Source organism: Electrophorus electricus, chromosome 9, assembly GCF_041902795.1.
Source record: "Electrophorus electricus isolate QZ-2024a chromosome 9, ASM4190279v1, whole genome shotgun sequence".
NCBI classification, from domain to species: Eukaryota; Metazoa; Chordata; class Actinopteri; order Gymnotiformes; family Gymnotidae; genus Electrophorus; species Electrophorus electricus.
In genome coordinates this window covers 8,092,501-8,107,500 of record NC_137505.1, presented here as the reverse complement: position 1 = coordinate 8,107,500, position 15,000 = coordinate 8,092,501, and the positions used below count along the sequence as shown (strand labels likewise).

General features: G+C 42.9%; 1 protein-coding gene across 1 annotated transcript in view; it reads left to right on the top strand.

The window, feature by feature from the left end:
- gpc6b (glypican 6b) overlaps positions 1-15,000 on the top strand; it is a 42,358-nt gene that overhangs the window by 21,127 nt on the left and 6,231 nt on the right. The window contains exons 5-6 of the mRNA XM_081720307.1: positions 2,742-2,872; positions 3,563-3,706. Of these exons, the coding sequence (XP_081576433.1) occupies positions 2,742-2,872; positions 3,563-3,706 (275 nt within the window). The remainder of the gene's footprint in view (positions 1-2,741; positions 2,873-3,562; positions 3,707-15,000) is intronic.

The following is a 15,000-nucleotide window of genomic DNA, read 5'->3' as shown; positions in this document are numbered from 1 at the left end:
TTAACGGGTGAGATTTGCCAGAGTCTGTGTGTGGGGTGAAATACAGCTGATGTCTTTCTAATAGCAAGCCTGTCCCAGTCCTTTGCTGATGTGTAATTTGGACCTGGCATTGGTTGGCCGCACCTTAAGGGCTCAGCAGAGGGTTTGTCAGCACTCCCCCACCTGCCAGAGAAGATGATTATTGGTATTTTAGCTGTTTTCGCTCTCGTGAAAACATGACAAATGTTGCCACTGAAGGTCCCCTGAGCAAGGCTCTTGACCCTCAATTGCTCAAGTTGTACTCAGTCATAATTGTAAGTCGCTTTGGATAAAAGCGTCAGTTGAATGCCGTAAATGTAAATGTAGGGAAGGGAGCTGTTTTTCTTTATTTGTCAATAAATGATCATCGTTCACAGGACAAGCACAGAACCTCAGTTAAAACAGATGCAGAATGTCGTCTCTGTGCTGGATATAGAAACATGGATTTAACTCTGAAAAGAGTCTGTAATCTAATAAAACACTGTTGCTTGCTCAGAAGGGCTTCATGTCTTAGGATGATAGTTAATTCAAGCTTTAGAAGCCTGAGGAGATGCTGCCAAGTATCTGAGTTCTGCTCAGCCAACCGACCACATGCAGAGGAGGAGACGCTGGCACATGCTGGACTGTCTTTTAGCTGGACAGAAGCCATTCGCCACAGTTTTAAAAAGAAAAGAAAAGGCCTTGGTCACCAATGTGAGGCAACCTCCAGTGTAGGATTAAGGCCAGTAGAGTTCAACATGTGCTAGAGTGCAGTTAGCACTGGTGTGTTGTAGTGTGCAGTGGATTTTAGTACTGGTGTGTTGTAGTGTGCAGTGGACATTAGCACTGGTGTGTTCTAGAGTGCAGTGGATTTTAGTACTGGTGTGTTCTAGAGTGCAGTGGATTTTAGTACTGGTGTGTTCTAGAGTGCAGTGGACATTAGCACTGGTGTGTTCTAGAGTGCAGTGGACATTAGCACTGGTGTGTTCTAGAGTGCAGTGGATTTTAGTACTGGTGTGTTCTAGAGTGCAGTGGATTTTAGTACTGGTGTGTTCTAGAGTGCAGTGGACATTAGCAATGGTGTGTTCTAGAGTGCAGTATAGGGGAGCTCTGGTGTGTTTTAGTATGCAGTGGAGTCTCACACACAGAAAAACACACACAGACAGTTTCAACATCCTCTTATCTTTCTTATCCATGTTTCCTCTCTGAGTTCTTCTTGGAGCTACTGGACACACAGACAGACAGACAGACACACACACACACACACACACACACAAGAAAATGCTGAAGGTGAAAGACAAAAAGACAAAAAAACAACCAGCAGCAAAACAGAAAGCAGATCATTTGGGATTGGGATGTTACTGTAGTCTGACATCTAAAAAATTAATGATTGAAAACAGGGTCACTGAGAGGACAGAATGTTTAACTGTGCCTTATATGTAATGTAAACAGGCTCACTGATTGCAGGAGGTTTAACTCTGCCTCATATGTAACGTACACACATTCTCCAGGCTACATTCTGCATGTTCATCCTAAATCCAGCCTGACTGTTCTTTAGAGCATGAAATGCAATACCATTTCCGACCACATTTAGATAACCTGGGAATGTAAGGCTACAGGACTGGCTTTGCTCCGTGGTCCCCTGCAGAAGATGGGATGGGATAAGGACATGACAGGAGAACACGGGCCCAGTAGTGGACCGTGGACCCAATGGACAGGATGTTACCATCGGTTCCTCCACTGACATGGTCACTTGCAGTTGGGTCTCAAATGACTTTGAGTTTGTGGCTAATGAATTCTGGTGGAATTCAGTCCCAGCCTTTACAAATAAAGGTCATCTTAACATGTCAAAAGAAGAGGATATGAGTTTATGGCTATGAATCTGATTTCAAATTTCAATAAGGTCAAGACAAATAAGAAACCAAAGAATGTAGCAAAAATAAAAGCAACTTATGTCAGCAATAACTGCACATGAATTCTTGTAAACAATCTTTATTTTTTAACTTTATAATTAGCTATTATCTTTATAATTAGCTATTAGCTATAACTAGTTATTCTATGATCTTGACTGATCTCATGAAGAAATCTCAGTTCATATCCCAGTCATCAGTTTAAATAAACATTCACCCAACTGCCCAACAAGACCGTGACAGTTAATATATGCTTTTGGGAATGGTATCTTACACAAAATCTGCTCCTGAATATTACAAGACTAGTGAAAAAATGGTAATGTGATAGTGTAGTTGTCACTATCCAGCAATCAAATGAAGTAGAAAAAGTAGCCCCTTGTCACTGGTGGCTCAGTACTTAAGGTAGTTGTGTTGTAATCAGAAGGTTGTGGGGTCAAGCCCCACCACTGCTAAGTTGCCCCTGTTACCCCTCAGCAAGGCCCCTAACCCTGAATTGCTCAAGCTGTGCTCAGTCATAACTGTTAGTGGCTTTGGATAAAAGCATCAGCTGTAAGTGTAAATCCTCATTTGATATGCATAGGGGCCTTCTGTAAGGTGTGTATTGATTATTTCTCTGCTGGAACATGGTGGATGAGTATCACATCAGATGTGTTTCATGAGCAAAATGTGTGCTGAGGTCTGGCAGAAGCAGAGCTGGGCTGTTTCATGATCCAGAAAAAGTCTCTCATTTTCTCACTATTTTTCTGTTTCTGTCTGTCTCTTTCTTTCTCACTGTTGATCTCTTTGTCTCGTTCTTGCACAATTCACCTTTATGTTTGTGTCTTGATTTAACAGATGCCATGCTACTTCTGACAGAAAAGCTGGAGGGACCTTTCAACATAGAGTCTGTGATGGAGCCAATCGATGTGAAGATCTCAGAGGCCATCATGAATATGCAAGAGAAAAGTGTGCAGCTCTCCTACCAAGTATGTTAATAAGGCCCCATATTGTCCCTCCCCCATCATCCACCAGGCAGCTTGCCTTATCTTAATAATCAAATTACCTTCTCTGATTATATACATGGAAGTCCTGTATTTTTATCTGTGGTTTTCTGTGTTGACACTCCCAAAGGTCCAAACATTGTTATCTCCAGTTACTGCTCTGTGTATAATGAATGATGCTGTTGCTGATGGTTTACAGAAATGTGCACCTCTAAATACACTCAATAGTTAATCTATTCCCTGTCTTGCTCTGAATTCTGTTTTGACCACTAATTGTAGTTCTTACAGAGACAAAAAAAGGTGGCATGTGGATGGACCACAGTGCAGATGGGTTAGCCTCAGGTTAGCGCTAGGCTGGAACTGCTAATCCTGCTCTGTTTATAGCAACAGCTTCGCAGTTTTGCCGTTGTGTATTAGTCACTGTCTCCCTTCCTTTAAAGCCTTGAAAATTACATGTGTTTTTAAAACAGGCCCCAATTTACAGACCTCACTGAGACTGGCCGGATCACTGGAGTCTTTAGTTGCTGTTGAATTGTGGGACTTCATGGGCTGTGCATGTGGCGTGTTCCTTGCATTCTGGAATGCAAACCTTGTTTACCTTGTTTTCTTTCCCCGTTCTGTGGAGGATCGGGATCCAGCTGCAGGCAGGGACGTGTCCTCTCTGTCTAATTGCAGGTTTTCCAAGGATGTGGCCAGCCCAAGCCCTCTGGAATGAGCAGATCTGCCCGCGGCGTCTCGGACGTTTTTAATGCCCGCTTCAGACCCTACAGCGCCGAGGAGTTGCCCACGACCGCTGCTGGCACTAGCCTCAACCGTCTGGTAAGGGAGGTAAACCCCACCAACACACATGTCCTGCAGCTCAAACATCATTCATTTCGCACCCACTTCACATTGTTGACTGAAACATACATGCTGCACTTGCTCAGTTCAAAGAACCATATCCAACATGTTTCCATCTTCCTTAGATCTTCTCTGTTGATTTATTTTTCACAAATTAATGAACTTTATCACATGCTAGCTTGAGAAAAATGTTTTCAAGCTGCTTTGATTATGCCAGCAGTGTTTATCACTCTACATGTGACTAGGGAGGAAATGGTACAGGCTGAGACTAATATTGGTTATAAGAGAACAGACATTGTTTTGTCTCTGTTCTCTGACTGACAGACTGTCAGATTTGACCTTGGAGCTAGTTGATCTGTGATCAAATCAGACTTGAGCAGGTTTAACTTTAGCTGAAAGCTTCCCAGCGTAGCTGTCAGGGACTGACATTGAGTGGTAATGATGTGCTTCTACTGATGGAAAAAACCCAGCACAAAGTTTTCTTTTCAAATCCAGGCTGATAAAAGGTTTGTAATTACGATGATTAAATAGTCTCACTCGCTGTACCCATACAATTTGAACAAATGCGTTTAGTTGTGTAGTTGAAATGTTGCCTTTTCTCCATGTCTGTGTTTTCTCTTTCTCTCTTTCTGGTTCTTTTCTTCATTTCAAGTTCATTTTTTCTCACTCTTTTTGAACACGGCTTGCCAGAGGACTGTGTGGAAAGCAATGCAGAACAGTGTAAGTTCTGTCCTCGCCCCGGCAGTATCTGTGCAGACAAACATTCGCAGAGACGCCATTTACACCTGTGTGCCCGGAGTGTAAATACACCCATGATGTGATCACTTTAGATGTGAGCAACTCAAACCACTTAGAGAAGTTGAAGTCTGACATGCATTTATACCAGATAAGTGTAAACGCATCTAAATTCTGAAGTTGGTGTCAACCTTAAGAAAATGAGAACTGTCAAACAAAGCTGCAATTTTCAAAGCAGCTGCATCCTTCACAGGAAAGGAGACACCACACAAGAAACTATCAGGAAATGTGAATGGATTTATCTGATCTGATTTCAGTCTGATTCAGATGCATTTGACTGAACTGTATAAAAGTTTAATCTTACCAGGAGACAATTTTGATGAGTCTCATGAAAAGACCAGGTGTAAATAGGGTCACAGATTTGGAAAGATTTTACTGATTCATTTACTGCTTTAAGAATGCTAGGGTTCCAACTCTGGTGGGCCTTGAACTGGCAACCTTCTAATGACTAGTCAAGTACTTTAACCACAGCGCTTCCACTGCAGCACCCATGTCAGGACCACCGCGGTGCTGAAAACTGCCTGGTCAGAATTTGGCATAAAAGAAAACTTGGTTGATAATGGTAACAGGTACAGGATGGCTCCAGCCACCTGCTGTTGAACTAGTATTGCATGTCACACTGAATAGCTTCACATCACATTCACCCTGTTAGAACTTGGCTCTGTAACACTACAGCATTGGTTTTACAGGCCCGTTTTATGTTTTGTCAAATTTAATTATACATTGGCTTGAGAAGGTTTGAGAAGGTTTTTGCTGTGTTAACAACAGACCAAACTGAATCCATTAAGGTACCTGGTCTGAGCTGAGACTGTGCAGGGTGCTCTGAGCAGTTTGAACATGTCGGTCGGGTTCTACTACAACATGGAACCTGCATGTGGAGAATTTATTTAAAAAAATAAATCAATTTGAATTGTTCGTGTACTACCCCCAGTCTACGGGGGTATAAGTAATGCAGTCTCGTAGCAAACAGCAGACAGATATGTGGCCAGTCATCTCAGTGGAGCCATGGACATGTCTGAAACTCAAGCTTGCATTAGTTGCATAGATTTTATCCGCTGAATCATTTGGGCATTACACAATAAATTGGTCTTGATTTGTGCAATACAATCCATAGGGATCTGTTTCAGTGACCTCACAGGAGAGCACTCAGGCCGGACTCTCCACGACAGAGGTGGAAATGAATTGGCCTTGGGGGCTGATTGCCATCTCGGAGCCTTGAGTCCAGCTCTCTCTACCCATAATGTAGCATGTCCCAGGGCAGGCGAAACAGAACACCGTCAGATGGAGATACGCCGGTCAGCGTCTACACGCGCATGTCCCTACAGGGAGTGTTATACCAAAGTCTGTTTTCAAGTTGTTTTTTGTTGTTTATCTTTGAAAATTGTATTTATCAGTGTAGCTTGTATGGCTTAATAAGATCTCCTCTAAAAAACATTTTTTATTGTTATTTTGAAGTAAGTGGGAAGAACTGTAAATAAATAGTGCAGATACTCTAAAGTATCTATTTTTATTTTCTTGGCAAAGTTTAATGTAGTTCGTTCTTTTTAAGGACATTTATTTATTTATTTGGGCTGAAACCATGCAGTTATAGACTACAGTTTCTGACATTCCTCGAGCATAATTATCACTTGCAAACTGAACCACACCAAGATAAACAGGATAAGGATGAATAGGCTTATATTTTAGCTTATGCACAGCATATTTCTGTAGTGTTCATTAAGGGGCCAGCTGGGCACAAATTATTATTTTGCATAATGTAAATCTGACAGCTACAGTCAACACAAAATGTCTTATTAGTTGTAACATCCGGTGTTTTTTTGTGACATGGCAACATTGTTTTCCCTTAAACATTAGATATTATTTTATGTTTGTTGATAATGTGTCAGTAGCTAAATTGAATCGTGATTCGACAGGTTTGAATTTTTGTATCTGAGAGTTCAAATGCCCTGTGCACACACTGAGCATGGTTGCCCTGTGCACACACTGAGCATGGTTGCCCTGTGCACACACTGAGCATGGTTGCCCTGTTCACACACTGAGCATGGTTGCCCTGTGCACACACTGAGCATGGTTGCCCTGTGCACACACTGAGCATGGTTGCCCTGTGCACACACTGAGCATGGTTGCCCTGTGCACACACTGAGCATGGTTGCCCTGTGCACACACTGAGCATGGTTGCCCTGTGCACACACTGAGCATGGTTGCCCTGTGCACACACTGAGCATGGTTGCCCTGTTCACACACTGAGCATGGTTGCCCTGTGCACACACTGAGCATGGTTGCCCTGTGCACACACTGAGCATGGTTGCCCTGTTCACACACTGAGCATGGTTGTCCTGTTCACACAGTGAGCATGGCTGCCCTGTGCACACACTGAGCATGGTTGTCCTGTTCACACACTGAGCATGGTTGCCCTGTTCACACACTGAGCATGGTTGTCCTGTTCACACAGTGAGCATGGTTGCCCTGTGCACACACTGAGCATGGTTGTCCTGTTCACACACTGAGCATGGTTGCCCTGTTCACACACTGAGCATGGTTGTCCTGTTCACACAGTGAGCATGGTTGCCCTGTGCACACACTGAGCATGGTTGCCCTGTTCACACACTGAGCATGGTTGCCCTGTGCACACACTGAGCATGGTTGCCCTGTTCACACACTGAGCATGGTTGTCCTGTTCACACACTGAGCATGGTTGTCCTGTTCACACAGTGAGCATGGTTGCCCTGTGCACACACTGAGCATGGTTGTCCTGTTCACACACTGAGCATGGTTGCCCTGTTCACACACTGAGCATGGTTGCCCTGTTCACACACTGAGCATGGTTGTCCTGTTCACACACTGAGCATGGTTGCCCTGTGCACACACTGAGCATGGTTGCCCTGTTCACACACTGAGCATGGTTGTCCTGTTCACACACTGAGCATGGTTGCACTATTACCTTTAAGGAGTTATGGGAGCACCATTCTTCCTCACCATCTTTCAACATTTGGCTCCTTCTACTATGTCACTACACTTGAATAAACACCAAGTGTATCATATCATGATAGTATAAATGCAGAGTGTGACTGTACTCAGGTCAGTATAAATGCAGAGTGTGACTGTACTCAGGTCAGTATAAATGCAGAGTGTGACTGTACTCAAGTCAGTATAAATGTAGTGTGACTGTACTCAGGTCAGTATAAATGTAGTGTGACTGTACTCAGGTCAGTATAAATGCAGAGTGACTGTACTCATGTCAGTTGGCCGTATATGTTATGTAGTCTTAACATATGGAAACATCACTGCTAATGTGTAATACTACAATCTCTGTAAGGACTGCAGTAAACGTATGGATCAGGAGAGTCATGTTGGCCCGGATTAAGGTCCGTCTCAAATGTTGAGGAACCAGGACAGTTCTGTGGTAACTGGGCTACCGGAACAAACCATAAATGAACAAAGTTGGACAACATGGAGCTAATGAAATACCAGTACAGCGGCATGCCCAATGAAAGAGAGGGTAAGAGTAGTGGATGTGAAGAGGAGATGTGAAGATGGGATGTGAAGAAGGGATATAAAGTTCATGAGGGAACTACACATGAGGAGAAGACAAGTAATTAGTTACCCAACATTCAAACATTTTGTATTACAATGAGATAAATGGAATATGGGTAAATATAACTGTCCAAATACATATGACATCATCCTCTGGCACGGTGCATTAGCCATGCCTACTGGCTAAAGAACTTAACGGCTCTGCATGGCTGAGTAGCAGAACAACCACCTGCGAAATACCTGCTCCCATCTGGGCTGGCTAACAGATGGTACTGGTCACAAAAGACCTCAGCATCTACAGACTACTGCACGAAAGCTTCTGTCAGAGTACTAAACACCAAAAACACGAGGACTACTCAGAACGGGATTGTTAACACCCCAAGGATTGTAAGACCAGACAGACCAACCTAAACATTGCCTGGATTGACTAAAAGAAAGCCTACAGCTCAATACCACACACCTGGGTATTCAAATGGATAAAGTCTATAAGACCATTAGAGCCTTCATCCTGATCTCCTGTGGAACACTGGAGGACAACACTAGAAGTCAACTCACAGACAGTTGCCCAGGTGACCATAAAGGAGATACGCTGTCCCCACTGATGTTCTGCATAGGCCGGAACATCCACAGCCGGATCAGCAATACGTCTGGGTACGGCGTACTGATTCAGTAGCGGTACCACCATCGGCCGTCAGAGAGGTGTGGTTGGCTGATAATAAGAGAAGGAAAAGTAATCAGGACAATGGGAATTGAACTTCCAGAAGGCTGTTTGACAGACCTGGAGGACACCTACCAATACCTGGGGAGTCTCCAAACACACAGGAACCATGTAGCGGAAACAAGGACAGCAACATTAAAGTTGTTAACCTGTTAACCACAGGGTAGGACAGGTCCTCACAACACACCTAAATGGGAGCAATACCCAGCAGGCACAATAAGCTGACCAATAGAAGAACTGGAAGCTGATGATGTCAAGACCAGAAAACTCACAATGCATGAGGCTCTCCACCCAAGATCCACCCAGTGGGAAGGAGGAGAGGATGAGGGAGGATGAGAGGATGAGGGAGCGCCTCAGTTAGATGGGGAACATTGTGATCAGTGGTGTTGGTAGGGTTGGGTTTTCAGATTTATTAGAATGGTGTGCTTTAGAACTTCTGTTGTTTTAACATTCACACTACGGTATCACCAAACCCAGACTCATCCTATTAGACCCTCACGAAGCATGAAGGCAGAAAGTAGATGACATGGACATATGTGCTTTTATACAGTAGTATCATAAGGAGCTTAGGTGGAGATTCCACACAGATTCTACACAGATTCTTCACAAAAGCAGCTAATTTATAGATAAGTAACTTTTTGCTGTTAGTGAACATGAACACCTGAACTGATATCATTATATCAGCTGATATCAAGCTAAGACGTAGGTACCTCACAGCCTTAGATAACGAGGTAATGAATAACTATTCTAGCCCACTTCGCTGTGAAACTAACCTAGTGCTCAGGGAGCTTAGAGAAGTATGTAGCTCTGATCAAATGTCTTCTCCTCTACCCTTTAGGTAAGGGTTTCAAGCTGAAATTTAAAGACAAGCCATGCTCTGGTTAGATTCTGATTAATAGGTAGCTAATAGGATTTTGTTAAGCAACACTTGATCTATGTTGATAAACATCTTAAATTGTGATCTTCAAACGGTGTGAAAAGGTTACTTATAAATATCAAAATATCAAAATACCTGTAGGCCTCCTTACTAGCCCTGGATGTTTAAATCCTAGAAACCCCCCTGGTGATCACCATGGAAACAGAGCAGGTGCCAAGGCAGGATAAGCCCCTCCATGGACTGTACCACCGACAGATAGCAGGGGTGGCTGACATAAGACAATCCTAACAATAGTTGGAAACTGCAGGACTGAAGCACAGAACTTAAATGTGCAGCATTCATGGGATCAAGATTGAAAAGATGAAGAAATCTGCAGCAGTGCTAGATGTGGCAGTGCCAATGGCAGCTGGAAAAATAGAGAGAATGAAAGGTTAACTCTAAGAATGTCCCGGTGATGAAAGGGCTACTCGTGGCTGTGGCCCGTCATCTAGAGGAATGACCAGGAATGACATCATCTGTCTCAGTCCAGAAGATCACAGTCCTTGGAACAGCAAAAACGCATGTGCCGCACCCTCAAGCTCCCAGACCTCTGGTACAAGACTGAATGTGAGAAAAGACATGTGACCACCCAATGGAAGGCTGAGGCAGGAGCTTTAGGTGTATTCTGCAGTGCGGGTCTGTTTGCACTAGAGAGCGTTCACATTTGGTTCACATTTGGTTTCAGGATGCTTTGAATGTGCTTTCCAGCTCACTGTCTTTGTTTCAGAAGGTTTAATGTGAAATGAATCTAATCAGGGACTATTTGTGTCATCCCTTCTGGAGCAGTTTTGAACAGCAAACTTAAACTACTGAGGTAAAAGGAAACTTTAGAAACATTTATAACTTTTGCCTTCTACCATACATTATTTAGGCTAGATTTGGACTATCACGTCTTCTTCTCAGGCAAGACAACATCTTCATTCTGTTCAGGGGAAAGAGTAACATCTTCCATAAAAAGCAGAGCAATGCTGTACACATAAAGCACACTGTAGAGACAATGTATGTACACATGCGCTGTATGTGTACAAATATGGAATTGATAGTAATATGTAATTGAATGTTGATAGAGCACTAGAAGTCTTTTGTTAATTCTCTATAAAATGTATTTATTTAATGGTTTATCTAACATCTAACCATCTGGGTAATGTAAAAGCACTGAATTAGGTCATAATTTGTCCTAATACACTTGCATTATTTTAACATGGTGAAATGCAAGACATATTGCTCTAGAAATATCCTTACTCCCATCTCCAAGCAGTTACAAATTATATAAAAATATAAAACTTTAATGCCAATACCAATACCCCTCATTGTACATTTTTTAAAGCTTAACTGTTTATATTTATGATCAAATTAAATGTATGCAGTGCAGTGAGTAATATATGGCACCGAAAACAAGCTGCCAATAAAAATTGTCACAGCAGAGCATGATCCAGTCCTTCCTTGGACACTTAATCCAAATCCATCTACATCCGTGTCCATTCTGATTTGGAGAGTGTGGTGTGTGTGTGTGGATTAGACAGCAACTCTCTGTGTGTCTCTCAGACCTTCTGTGACTGTACACATGGCCCCTCCATTCCATCACTGCAGCAGGTCTGATCTATCAGTCCCTGCATCTCCTCCTAACATGATTAAGGTTACAGATTCTTGATAAAACACACACAACCTTTTTTATTCCTGATAGTCCATTGTCCCCATGTCTACGAGCTGGCAGGAGACATGTAAGGGGACGATCCAAATCGTGGTGTGGAGTGCAGAGTCACTGGTGGAAGGTCTCCTGCCCATGGAGAAGGCTCTGGACTGCCCGGGCAGCTGTTCCTGGTCATTCCCAACTAGGCAGCTCTTCCTGCGTTGTTCCTGACTGGGCAGCTGTTCCTGGGTTGTTCCTGACCGGGGAGCTGTTCCTGGGTCGTTCCCAACCAGGCAGCTCTTCCTGGGTCGTTCCTGACCGGGCAGCTGTTCCTGGGTCGTTCCTGACTGGGAAGCTGTTCCTGGGTCGTTCCTGCACCAGTTGGGTTTCTCTTATAGTCATCACACCTTTAGGAGCCCAGAACAGAGTTCTATTGCTTAGTTGATCTCTTGTGTATTTTATTCATTCTTGCTGATTTTGTTCATGCTGTGGTTTCTGGTGTCATCCTGAGGTCGATGGTCTCTCCCTCTGATTCTGGTTCCCCTTGAGGTTTTTTCCTTGTGGAGTTGTTGCACTGTTACTGTTGGCTTGCTCTCGTGGGACCTTTCTAATGCTGCTTTGTGACAGCATTGATGTTAGAAGCATATAAATAAATTTGACTTTGTCTTTGACTTTGAATCTCTTGTCTCCAGAGGAGCAGAGAAACAACGCTGTAACCATGGAAATGCAGCACCTTATCTTAAAGGTATAGCAGCTAGTATACCCAGAAAGCTAGGCCTTATATTCATAAAAATATTCATGGATAAAATAACAATTACTAGACCCTGAGTAGGTGGCTAAGGTGTGTGTGTGTGTGTGTGTGTGTGTGTGTGTGTGTGTGTGTGTGTGTGTGTGAGGGTGGGGTGTGTGTGTGTGGGTGTGTGTGTGTGATTTCATTTTTGGTCCCTGATATAAAGTGTTTGGTCTCCTGGGTAGGATTGTTCTTATATTTGTCTAAACGACCAAACTGCCACGAATCCATCATATTTGCAGCTAATGTGTTGCATACTGATACATTTCTGTAAATTATTATATATCTTCATTGTTAAGTGGGTCAGTTCAATCTTTTGAAATAGGATTATCATTTTTTGTAATCCTCACCGGTGATATTAAACTCTGACTGAAGTAAATATGTCTTTGGTGGAACTTGAATAGATCACCCCTCTGAGGTTGAAACCATAATGATGTATCAGGGGCCGACAACTTTGTAAACTATATTTTGCTCCGTGGCAGATTTTATAAGTTCCCAAACCCTTTGTTGGAATTAACCCCCACTCCAAAAAAAGTCAAGATCACTTCAAACTGGATTTGCCACACTTCTGACTGGCATTATATAATCCAGACCTGTATAATCTGCACAGTTCTTTATTGGATTATCAAGTCTGCAAGGTTCCTGTACCCTGTGCAGTCATCAAAGGTATTTTTGAAGATCCTACACTTAATTATTCTTGTGCAGTCCTAGGGTCAGAGTTAGGGTTAGGGTCAGAGTTAGGGTTAGGGTAAAGGTTAGGGTAATGGTTAGGGTTAGGGTCAGAGTTAGGGTAAGGGTTAGAGTTAGGATTAGGGTTAGGGTCAGAGTTAGGGTAAGGGTTAGAGTTAGGATTAGGGTTAGGGTCAGAGTTAGGGTTAGGGTAAAGGTTAGGGTAATGGTTAGGGTTAGGGTCAGAGTTAGGGTTAGGGTAAAGGTTAGGGTAATGGTTAGGGTTAGGGTCAGAGTTAGGGTTAGGGTAAAGGTTAGGGTAATGGTTAGGGTTAGGGTCAGAGTTAGGGTTAGGGTAAAGGTTAGGGTAATGGTTAGGGTTAGGGTCAGAGTTAGGGTAAGGGTTAGAGTTAGGATTAGGGTTAGGGTCAGAGTTAGGGTTAGGGTAAAGGTTAGGGTAATGGTTAGGGTTAGGGTCAGAGTTAGGGTTAGGGTAAAGGTTAGGGTAATGGTTAGGGTTAGGGTCAGAGTTAGGGTTAGGGTAAAGGTTAGGGTAATGGTTAGGGTTAGGGTCAGAGTTAGGGTAAGGGTTAGAGTTAGGATTAGGGTTAGGGTCAGAGTTAGGGTTAGGGTCAGAGTTAGGGTTAGGGTTAGGGTCAGAGTTAGGGTTAGGGTAAGAGTTAGGGTTAGGGTCAGAGTTAGGGTTAGGGTCAGAGTTAGGGTTAGGGTTAGGGTCAGAGGTAGGGTTAGGGTAAGAGTTAGGGTTAGGGTCAGAGTTAGGGTTAGAGTCAGAGTTAGGGTTAGGGTTAGGGTCAGAGTTAGGGTTAGGGTTAGGGTCAGAGTTAGGGTTAGGGTCAGAGTTAGGATTAGGGTAAGAGTTAGGGTTAGGGTCAGAGTTAGGGTTAGGGTCAGAGTTAGGGTTAGGGTTAGAGTCAGAGTTAGGGTTATGGTAAGCATTAGCGTTAGGGGTTAGGGTTAGAGTTAGGGTTAGGGTTGGTTACGGTTAGAGTTAGGGCTACGCTTAGGGTTAGGTTAGGGTTAGGTTAGGGTTAGAGTTAGGTTGGGGTCAGAGTTAGGGTTAGGGTTCAAAGTTTTAGAGCACCACCCTGTGTACTAAAATCCACTAATGCCTTCAATGCAGTCGGGTCAGTACAAACATCTGGAGTGTAAAATTGTATGAAGACAAAAATTAAACAAACCTTTTTTTTTTTTTTTGCTTGTTTTTAATAACACCTACATGTGAGGGTTTTAAATGTGCCTGAGAAGATCAGGTATTTCATTCAGTTCAGGTATTGCATTCTGGTCCTGAAATTCACGTTGACTTAAAGAAATGTTCTCGCGCACACGCGTTCACTGGGAAAGGAAGAGGTCCACAAATAGCTGCGTTTGTCAAGTCTGTATGCACTAAAAAAAAAACCAAGAACTATGAGTATTTTTTTTTTAAGTTTTAAAATATATTTGTAGTACAAAACATTTGTTTTTGTGAATTAAATAATAATTTGTTTCATTCAGGTCTGAGATGATTGTTTTAAGGGTTCACTTGGAATTGTCGTGGGTGAATTCTGGAATTGTGAGGGTTGAACAGAGAGAATCAAACTCAAAGGTGGCAGACATTAATGTCTTTTCCTGAACTTTCCATGGACGGGAACAATGATCATGTCTTCAACAGAGTACCTGAACACTGCTCAGCTAACATGAACTCAGTGACAGGTACCGCAACCTGGGTTATCCCTAACCCTTTATCATTCTGTTTCACCTTTTTGGGCATGGAATACCTTGCCCAGCATAAGTAGCCACCTATCGGGGTTTTGGTTGTGAGCTATAGCCAGTTCCAGGTATCCTGGACCTTCTCCTGGTCCCCAGCCAGTCCAGTTGCACAGGTACTATGTCTATCAGAATGAAATGGGATTTGAGGTCACTTGAAGCTTGGCTAGGCTTTCTGGGACCTGCTGAAAGTGAAACAGGTGCTCTAAGTAGGTTTCTGACTTTAATGTATGAAGAAGGCTGTTCTTCCCAATGAATTAATCTTTTTTTTATAAGGGAAAGTTCAGAGTGGCAGTGGACAGTTATTTTTTAGAGTTTGACTGTTACTCATGCCTGCCTTTTAGAATTTATAACTTTGATTTTTTAACCATTACAATTATTACAATTTGTCCAGTTTTAATTATCTTGTTTTATCAACTAAGTTTGTACAAAAATTAATGTCTAAATTTATTGAGCT